Source organism: Orycteropus afer, unplaced genomic scaffold (assembly GCF_000298275.1).
Source record: "Orycteropus afer afer isolate SDZICR_OR568_19922 unplaced genomic scaffold, OryAfe1.0 scaffold00033, whole genome shotgun sequence".
NCBI lineage: Eukaryota > Metazoa > Chordata > Mammalia > Tubulidentata > Orycteropodidae > Orycteropus > Orycteropus afer.
This window is the reverse complement of record NW_006921620.1, coordinates 15,127,858-15,138,808: the sequence shown is the minus strand read 5'-3', so window position 1 is coordinate 15,138,808 and position 10,951 is coordinate 15,127,858. Positions and strand designations below refer to the sequence as shown.

General features: G+C 40.0%; 1 protein-coding gene across 1 annotated transcript in view; it reads right to left on the bottom strand.

Annotated features, from left to right (window-relative positions):
• The window catches only part of MFSD14A (major facilitator superfamily domain containing 14A), an 82,193-nt gene extending 71,455 nt beyond the window's left edge, over window positions 1-10,738 (bottom strand). Inside the window, exon 1 of the mRNA XM_007936097.1 lies at window positions 10,655-10,738. Within this exon, the coding sequence (XP_007934288.1) occupies window positions 10,655-10,738 (84 nt within the window). The remainder of the gene's footprint in view (window positions 1-10,654) is intronic.
• Window positions 10,739-10,951: the final 213 nt, after the last annotated feature.

Below are 10,951 nucleotides of genomic sequence, written 5' to 3'. Positions count from 1 at the left end.
AAGATTATCTTCTGTGTCTGTGTTAATTGGTTTCCCTTTTCTTTGTTGAAGAGGGTCTGTGCAATCCTTCTGCCTAGTCCGCCATCTTGCCCTGCCTCCCTCAAGTCTTATCTATTTTAGTATCCCAATGCCTGATTATGTTGTTGTTAGTTACCTTGGAGTCCATTTTGACTAATGGCAACCAGCAGAGTCACTAAGTGGTGTAAGGATGGGTGGTGCAGATTTCACCCACCAACACTGTCAGAGGGTGACAACAAAATGACCCCAGGGTCTACGGTGGCAGTAGGCAGGCAAGCGCTGCAGGGAGAGGGCCACCAAGGCAGTGGCATCACTAGGGCTGATGTCATGTATCATTCAGGGCAGTAACTTGTCACCCCCCAGGGGGGCAGTTAACTCATCACACCCCCTCCTCCTCCTCACCTGCCAGTCAGGGTGCAGGTGAGCAGGCCATAGCACCTGCCATTGGGTGGAGAGGAGGGTCTCTACCTTGGCCAACAGAAGAGAGGAGGAACTGCAGGGGGCCATGTGGGGCCATGCCACACTGTCCACATGGAAAAGAAGGAAGATATTTAGCTGGTGATCTCACTTATGGGGGAGGTTGACACCATGAGTTAATGCCCTTCATGACACTAACCCTAGTGACGCCCATACGTGCAGAGTAGACTGGTCCACAGGGTTTTCAAAGCTGTTATTTTTCGGAAGCCGTTGGTCAGACCTCTTTTCTGCAGCACCTCTGGATGGATTCACACTGCCAGCCTTTTGGCTAGTAGTCAAGCACTTAACCATTTATACCACCCACAAACTCCTGCCTGGTGTATAGTGGTTGTTTCATGTCCACGTTGTTGTTGTTAGGTGCTGTCAAGTCATCTCCGACTCATAACGACCCTATGCACAGCAGAACGAAACACTGCCCGGTCCTGAGCCAGCTCTATGACTCTTGCTATACTTGAGCCCATAGCCACTGCCACCGTGTCCAAAGACTGAATAAAACAAAACAAAAACAAAAAAAAGCTCACTGCTGTACAGTCAGATCTGACTCACAGCGACCCCTCCCTTGGGTATCAGAGGCAGTATCACTATGGAAGTAGATTGCCCAATCTTACTTCTGAGGAGTGGCTGGTGGGTTTGAACTGCCAGCCTTCTGGTTAGCAGTCAAATGCCTTAGGCACTATACCACTGATCTCGAAACTGTTGGGTGACTTACATAAACTACTTCACCTCTCTGAACAGTAAGGAATAGACTATTAAGTCCTCACCTAGCTCTAAAATTCTGAGCCTGTTACTGCTCAATCAATATGAGTTTATAAATCTAGCAGTTATTATGGCTTTAACTTAGTGGTATTCCCATCAGTGAACTAGGGGCTTATGTAGACTGTTGGCCAGGAGACAAGAAGTTGTCCCAACAACAACTGGGCATTACAATGCCATTATAAACCTATTTGTTAAATAGAATGCTATCTTGTGAGAAAACAATGAGAGTAAGCCAAACCATGGGTTATTCTTAAAAAAATCTGGCCTAGATTTTAGGCCAGCCTAGCTTTCTAGACTAAGAGAGATTGAAGAAACATGGCAACTAAATGTAATGAATAGATCTTCCATCAAAAATAAGACAGCTATAAAGGACATTACTGGGATAAGCAGGTAAATGTGAATATGGACTATATACTACCTAACAGTATTGTATTAATGTATAAATTTCTGTATGTGGTAATTATATTGTGGTTATGTGGGAGAGTACCTTTATTCTCAGGTGATATATCCTAAAGGTTTTAAGAATAGTGCCATGAAGTCTATAATAACTCTCAAATAGTCCATGGGGAAAAGGCAGAAGCAAGTATATTTAAGAGAAAGAGAAAAGAAAATGTGGCAAAATGTTAACAACTGGTGAACTGTGACTCTAAGTGATGGTAAATGAATATCCACTGTACTATTGTGGCAACCCTCTGAAGTTCTAAAAGTTCTCAAATTAAAAAGCTGGGAAAAATAAAACAAAAAAAAAGCAAAATAAAAAGTTATAAGGGAGAACAATGCTGAACCTAGAATTTAATATTCTGACAAGTTATCAATAAAAAGTGAGGGTTAAATATATTTTTAGAAAGAAACATTGGCTTTTTCTAATCAATACTTAACTAAGTTGACTAAAATAATTATGATAAAGTCTTACACAAAAGATGTGACACTGAAAGCTCAAGCAACAAAATAGATAAATGGAATCTCATAAAAATTAAAAAATTTTGTTCATGAAAGAACCTGATCAACAAAATGAAGAGAACATAAAAACTGGAAGAAAATTTTGGGAACCAAGTATTTGATAAGAGTTTAATATAGAAAACATAAAAAGAAGTTCTACAATTCATTAACAGAAAGACAATCCAATAAAAAATAGGAAAGGGATTTGAATAAACATTTTACAAAAGGTCAAAAAGCACATGAAAAGATGCTCAATGTTATTAATTAGGAAAATGCAAATCAAAAGCACAAGGAGATACCATTTCATACCCGCAAAGATGGCTACAATTTCAAAAATGGAAAACAGGTGGTAGCAAGGATGTGGAGAAACTGGAACCCTCATTCACTGCATCCACTGCTGCTGAGATTGTAAAATGATACAGATGTTGTAAAAACATTTTGGTGGCTCCTCAAAACATTAAACATAGAATTATCATATGTTGTTGTTGTTGTTGTTGTTGTGTGCCGTCGAGTCGGCCCCGACTCATAGCGACCCCTCCTTGGGTTTCCGAGGCAGTATCACTACGGAAGTAGGATTGCCCAACCTTCCTTCCGAGGAGTGGCTGGTGGGTTTGAATTATCATATATGATCCAGCAATTCCACTCCTCGGTACGTATCCCAAAGAACTGAAAGCAGACACACAGACACTTGTACACCAATGTGCACTGCAGTACTGTTCTGGTTACCTAGTGCCACTCTAACAGAAAATATCACAAATGGGATGGCTTGAAGAAACAGGAGTTTATTCTCTTACAGTTGGGAGGCTTTGACTCTGAGTTCAAAATGCCAGGCTCTACGGGGTAGGTGAAAGTCCCTTACCCTTGGGCTTCAGCTCTGCTTCCTGCTCCTGGCCCACCAAAGCTAGAGGCTTTTCTTCACTCAGACAGCTGATGGCTGCTAAGGTTGACAACCCCAAGGTTAACAAGTAAAAAGGCACAATCCCAATGTAACCAAACCACACGGCAGGCCATTCATTCAAGTCCACTGAAAGTCCTAAGGCCCGCAGCACATGGCAGTCTGCTGAACAACAACATGGCTACATGAAGGGTTTAAGCGTGCCATAAGCTAGAGACCATTCCCAAAGCTGTTTCTTATATATGGGAAACAGACAACATACCCAAAGGCAGCTACTCAGCTACTCATAGTAGATTCCACCATGGAGTTGATTACCAGTCTCTTCGTGGGGAATACTACATCTAGCTGCCCCAGCCACTCAAGCAGGTCCAGCCAAGTTGACACACAAATTTAACCACCACAAGTACTATTCAAAATAGCCAAAAGGTACAAACAGTCTAAATGTTCATCAACAGCTGAATGGATAGTGTGTCAATTACATACAATGAAATATTACTTAGCCAGAGAGAAATGAAGTCTTGACACACACTACAACATGGATGAACCTTGAAAACATTATGCTGAATGAAATAAGTCAGTCACAAAAGGATAAAAACTATATGATCTCACTTACATGAAATATCTAGAATAGGCTAGTGTATAGAGACCAAAGTTTATTAGGGGTTACCAGGGAGAAAAGGAGGAAAAAGAGGGACTCATGTTTAGAGGACATCAAACTTCTATTAAGGATAACAGAAAAATATGGAAGTGCATAATGGTGATGGTTGGACAAGATGATAAACATGATTAATGTCACTGAATTACACATACAAAGAATGCTGAAATGGGGAATATTTTGCTACACATATATTCATTACAATTAAAACAATAAAGTCCTTATACCAAAAAAAAAGGTAAAGATACTTAATTATAGGCATCTAAGAATTGAACTTTTCATGGATGGACTTAAAAAAAAAAAAAGTTCCTATAGAGAATATTATAACTATAAAGCTGCTTTCATCAGCTGTTTACGTACAACCTCGTGGGATTTGGTTTCTTTGCTTGGAGGTTTAAAGTCATGGTTTCATGGGGACATGCCAGTTAATTGGCCTACTAAAAGGTTTCTGTGCCTGTAGTCTTAAAAGCTTAAAAGTAGCCATCCAACACATGACAATTGTTCTCCATTTTCTGGGAGCAAAAAAGGAAAAAAGAGAGTCAAGAATAGGAGGAAGAAATGGAACGTGTGGCTAAGTGCCTCCAAGAACAACAACAGCCTCCTTTGCCAAGAGACCTGAAGAAATGGATGGTGTCTGGTTACCATTACTTTACATTTTGAGCCAAGATTCCACAGAAGAATCCTGATCAAAAGGGGAAAAATGCAAACAGTATTTAAAATTCTCATGGAACCCACACTTCTGGAGCCTTGGAAGCTGGATGAATTTCTGAAACTACTGCTCTGATGTAATCTTTAAACCAAAAATATCCCCTCAAGTCTTCTTAAAACCAAACAGTAGTTTACCTTAACTAATAAAGAATGTCTGGCTTGACACTGTGCTCTTTTAAGATCTATCTATATGATATATGAGATCAATAGCAACTTGAAAGATTAGATCAGAAATTTAGGGGGCAGTTAGGAAGGAACAACTTGGAGAATAAGAATGGTTGTACAACTTAAAGAATATAATCAATCAATGTCACTAAATTGTAAGTGTAGAAACTGTTGACTTGGTATATGTCCTGCTATGTATATTCTCAACAAGAAAACATAAAATTAACTAACTAAAGCTGTTTTTATGGGTTTCTGACAGCTTATGGCACGGCTGAGGAAATGTAAGGCTTTACTACTCTTTGATACCATGTTTCCTCTTTGGAAAGTCAACTGGCATTTTTCATGTTTTCTGACTTTAATCAAGTAAAGCAAGGTTTACTACAGTTGTAGTGCAAAAAGAAAACAAACTCAAATTTTCTCAAAGTATTAATCACCATAAACATGTAGTGACCCTGTTATGCTAATTAAGTATGATTTAATTTGCAGTGTGAAATTTTTAAATTATTACTGATATGCTCTGGAACAATTTTAAAATGCAGAATATTCACTATCTATCATCACAGTATTAAAGAGGTAGTTATTCAGATTGCTCCTAACAGAACAAAATACATTCTTAAAAATATTCAACAAGAGTTTAGTGAGATCAAGTTTTACTCTAATTTAAAAATAATAATAATTTTTTTAAAAAGCATAGTGCCTAAGGCACTTGACTGCTAACCAGAAGACTGGCGGTTCAAACCCACCAGCCACTCCTGGGAAGGAAAGTTGGGCAATCCCACTTCCGTAGTGATACTGCCTTGGAAACCCAAGGAGGGGTCGCTATGAGTCGGGGCCGACTCGACGGCAAATGACAACAACAACAGGAGCTGATTCTTAAGATGTATGACTTTCTGGAAAGTTTTGAAAAAATAAGTGATCTAATACATCCTTCTCCATTCTTAGATGGCAAAGATAGGGCTGATAAATCAAGTGAGGCTATCATTACATTAGGTGCTTATCACTGTGAGTATCTAACAAGTTATATTGTTCAAATGACCGTAAACTGAACTCACTAAAAAGGTAAAATAAAAAGTCACCATCAACACAAAAATCAAATTTTCATTAATGGCTAGGATGGTGCCTAAACGTAGGACTGGTCTTCGTGTGGCCTTGAATTATTAAATTTTAAATAGCTAAATGATGAAATATTACCTACTACCTGTTTTTTTCTTTTAAAAAAAAAGTCCCTAAGAAGAGAAAGTATTTCATGTGATAGAATTCATACCCGTATTTACACATTACTAAGAAGGCACACTCATTATAATTAAGAATAAACTACTACATCTGACCTTCAAAGAGACAAAATCCATTTCAGGGATCTTGCTGGATCCTCACTAAAACTGTCAACTGTTACTTTAACTGACACTGCATAGCTTTTAGTGGGGAAAAAAGAAAACAGAACTTTTAAATAACTTTTAAAAATTAAATCATATATACTTGTCAGAATGCTAGGAAGACCACTTGGAAAAAGCTATTCTGTTACTTCAACTGTAAACACTATCAGGAAGCAGGTCTCCTGTCTAAATTGGGATGAACTAAACATATACACTGGGAGCTCTGGTAGCATGGTGTCTTGACCACTAACCAGAAGGCTGGTGGTCCTATTTACTCCTTCAGAAGGTTTGACCCACCAGCCACTCCTCAGAAAGAAGGTTGGGCAATCTTCTTCTGTAGTAATACCACCTCAGAAACCCAAGGAGGGGTTGCTATGAGTCGGGACCGACACAATGGCACGTAACAACAATAACAACATATACACTAAGAAGCCATGGTGGCACGGTAGTTAAAATACTTGCCTGTGAACCAAAACGTTGGCAGTGTGAACTCACCAGCCACTCTGTGAAAGAAGGACGTAGCACTCTGCTTCTGCATAGAGTTCAGCCTTGGAAACCATATGGGGCAGTTCTACTGTCCCACAGGGTCACTATGAGCCGGAATCCATTCAATAGCTTTGGGCTTTGGTTTGGAACACACTGAAAAAACTGCTTACTAACTTATTTCCAAACATATCAACCTAAAGCAGATGTTGGAATGTGAACTTAAGGAGGCTGTCATTCCTGGTGCTGCCACACATCTGCCAAAGACAGTGTACATCCTGATGTTGCCAGGTTTGGGCTATAGTTCAAAGAAACGCTGTGCTTTGGGAGGCACCCGCATAGCTTGCATGGGCCCTCCTCATAGCTTGCATGTTAGCAACCGGTGGCTGACTAGCAGCTCTCTAGGGCTACAGAGGTCCTCAGTCAGAGAGCTATCCTGTAACTACCTCAGCCATCCTCGTAGGTGAGTAGAGCAAAGAGTCAGAGTTTGAGACCATTTCTGAAGTGGTTGCTGACTCCTATTTACTGCTTCAGTGACTATCTAATTAAGACCAAGGATAACCAGGAAAAAAAAATTGCCACTCTACTTCTCTGGGCATATTTCATGTCAACTTTAACTTTTTTCATATACTTCCCACACAACAATTCAAATATGCCTTGATATTTATCTAATCTTTAGAGTCATTTTACTGATTCACTTGTGAAAGAACTGTAATTTTTCATGGCCAGAGATGCAATCCCACAAATATATTCAGAAAATAAAGAGAGCTAAAAATAGCAAACTTCAAAAAATGACAGGGAAAATTCTAATTTTTATATTAATTACTCATGTGAATAATTTTTTAGCTTTTAGCCTTTACAGGAATGCTTATAGACAATGTGCTAATACACTGGTAATGATTTTTAACAAAACTGGAATTATTCTAAAATGCTAGATTCATCTGTGCTAAATGGTCTTCACTGAATAAGAGATACATTAAAATGTTACATACATCAAAACTAAAAACTATTTCTATATATGGATGCTTCAAAAATAAGTTCACCAATAGAATTATTACTGTTCATCAGTGAAATGGTATACAGTCTAAGATCAAATAAATATTTATTGATATTAACCTATGGAATTTATTCTCTAATTACTTATGCTGCTTTCAAATAGAGTAACTGCTCTTAAACTTTTGGGAAAGTAAGACCCATCTGACAATCTTCCTAGAAAAATATACAGTCAAAGAAATTTCTGCAAACAACTTCAGGGTACACAGACCCAATGAAGAACTCCTGATAAAGAATCATACTCTTTAGATAATTTATCTTAACTCTGTACCACTCAGTCAACATATTAGTTAGCCTGACCCTGGCTTCAGAGCACCCTGAAATGCAATTTCAAAAACAGGAAAACATTTAGTAACTTACAATTAATCTGGTTCATTTATTAAGGTTTACTTCAACTGTTAAAAACAACAATAAATCTATTCTAACTTCCTGATACATTAACCCATTATGTTTATAAATATTAAAATTGGCTGAGCAGATTTACAAAGATGTCATGAGCAGGAGGACAGACTAAATTTATTTTATTAACATTGTTGAACAGTACGAAGAGAATGGAAGGAAGTCAGATTAGTACCACTGACCAGGAATATGAAATACTGCCATGTACTGACCATATAGGCTCAGACACCTGCTTTTGAATGAATCCATACACTGGTGAAACTTTAAGCCCTGAAACTGTAATACCAAGAACAATAGCTCTAAAACATTCTATGATACAATGAATAAGACAAAATATAAGAATGGAAGAAAATCAAATGACAATTTTTATTTCATTCCTTAAAATCTGTTCATAACAACAGTCTGACCACTTATAAGTAGAGAGGCAGACTACAACATTTATACTTTTTTCCATTTACAGCTAGAGAGTAGACTAAAATACAAATACAGCAAAAAGTTCCCCTGACATTTATAGGAATTAAGTGTTCTCTGATTTTGTATGTTATTGTTGTTAAGTGCCACTGAGTCAGACCCGAGTCATAGCAACCCCTCCTTGGGTTTCTGAGGCAGTATCACTACGGAAGTAAATTGCCCAACCTTCCTTCTGAGGAGTGGCTGGTGGGTTTGAACCACCAGTCTTCTTGGTTAGCAGTCAAGTGCCTCAGGCACTACGCTACCAGAGCTCCTCTGATTTTGCATAAGAATAAATAAAAGTATAACGAAACTGAAATTATCTAGGAACTTGCTAGTACAAAATAAAGTGTTTTTACAACTTTAAATTTATGTAGTAGATCCTGCAGGATTCAAAGATAGGTAAACAAAGCCCCTATTCTAATGATGCTAAAATGGAGAAACATTAAGTGTATGAAGATGAGAAATGATGAAACCTTCATGCTCACAGCCCTCAAGAAAAGTTTTCATTTACTCCATATGCCCTCTCAAAAACCACATTTGCTGTAAAGCAAACTGTGAATTCACTATAGCTTTAGTAAATAAAAAGGATAAAAAATAATCTCTTCCAAATCTCACATGATTTGGAATGAAAGCATCTGCTGTAACATAAACCAAACAAAACCCCAGAGATAACAAAACAACTTTGCAAAGAAAAGGAAAGATGTGTTTCTTAATCAGTCCCGTTCTAATCTTCAGCAAAGAATACTGATGGTAAATATCATTTGCTTTTATAAAATACAATTCATTGCTTCTTTACAGTGTCTATTTTATGAAGAATTTAAAAAATATCAAGTCTCTGTAGTTGACAAAAGGAACCAGTATTGTTTCCAAGCTATTTCTCTCCCCAGTTAGTTCTTACCAACTTGGTCAAATAGCTATGGTGATTGTCAGTGATTTAATCAAGCAATGTTTTCATTAATCAAGTCAACAAATGGGTCTAAAGACTTGAATTTCAATTCTTTTTTCACTAACTGTCAAAGATATGACATCCATTAAGTTTTTTAAGTCTGACTGTTAACCAAAAGTATAATATGAAACTGTGATATGTCTCAAACTTGCTAAATCTTAGCATACTGACTGTGCCATCTTTTGAAATGTCAAAAGAAAGTTGTCATTTATTTCAATTAAATTCAGCAAACCCTCAGTAGTGGCCTACTTACATATTTAGCACCAAGCTAGCAGTGGTCAAGACTCCAATAAAATATAAACAGAAACAGAATAAAAGGAACCAGTTCTGCACACTTCTTAGGAAAGAGAAATATGTATTTCATCTACCCATTCTATTTCAGAACGAGAAATTAAAGGATGCAACAAAGACCAGAGTGTAGCAATGGAGATATCTCAGCATAAAAAAAGTATAGGTGAGATTTTTTTCAATTAAAAATCCTACGTCCCCTGCTGGTTAACTACAGCACATTGCGTAAAGTTTACTCTGATGCCAACTGTTTCTGAAAAGCATTTTTTTTTTTTCTTGTCCTCAATCTGTCTTCTTTTCAAAGTCTGTCTCTAATCCTCAAACCACGATCAATTGTACTTAGTATTTTTTAATTCTAAGGAACAACAAGGTGATTACTGTTCTCTGAAAGCTAGCAGATTAAAATCTAGGCCCCAGGTGTCCACTTGTCATGCTTTTGACTTGGGGAAGTGAAGAGGACAGCCCACCTTCTGACAGTGTTTACGGCCCTGTATGCAGCTAACAACATTAGCACCAGCCCAGAACCATGTAGAAGAAAGCGACCGTACTACGGGATCTCAGCGGGGTCGCTGCGCCAGATGCCACCCGGTCAGCAGCATATGGGAGGGTAGGGGCTGCTCCGCGGCCCCTTCGAAAGCTCGACGACGGCTTCCTGGGGCCCGGCCACCGAGGGAAAGATGGGGAGGCCAGGGGCGCGGCAGAATCACGCACCGCCCGGAAATCGGGCGACAGAAGAGCCCTGCAGCGATTCCTCTCCGTCTCGGAGGAGCACGTGGGGGCTCGAAGGTGCCGGGCCTCCACAAGCGGCAAGAGAAGAGGGCAGCAAGTGCGGGAGAAGCTAGCGGCTCCCCAAGGGGACGGGCCCCAGAGGCCGCAGGCCGGGGCCAGGAAAAAAAACCTCCGGAGGAGGGGCGTGAGGGTTCAGGAGCCAGAAACACCAGCATCGCCGGCTTGGCGGGGAAAGGTGGGATGCCCGAGTCGGAAGCAGAACGAGATCGGATAAGGGGCCCCGAGGGGCGCTTGCCGGCGCCGAACCCCTAGCTCACCGTGCCTCCGTCCTTAATGATGATCTTTTTGGCCAGCATGATACTGCGGTTCGCGGCCCGTTTTTTCTTCTTCCCCTGGGTCATTTTACCATTCTCGATTCCTGGCGCTGCTGCAGCCACTCCCGGGGCGGCCGACCCCAGCGGCGAGTCCCGTCCCGCCACTACTGCCGGGCCGAGCCGCTCGGGGCGCCCGCCGCCATCTTGAGGGCCCGGCCTGCCTCCAGCAGCGCGTCACATCGTGCGATCTGCCGACAAGCCCGCCCCGCCCACGTGACGCCGCCCCGCCTTCTCGCCGGT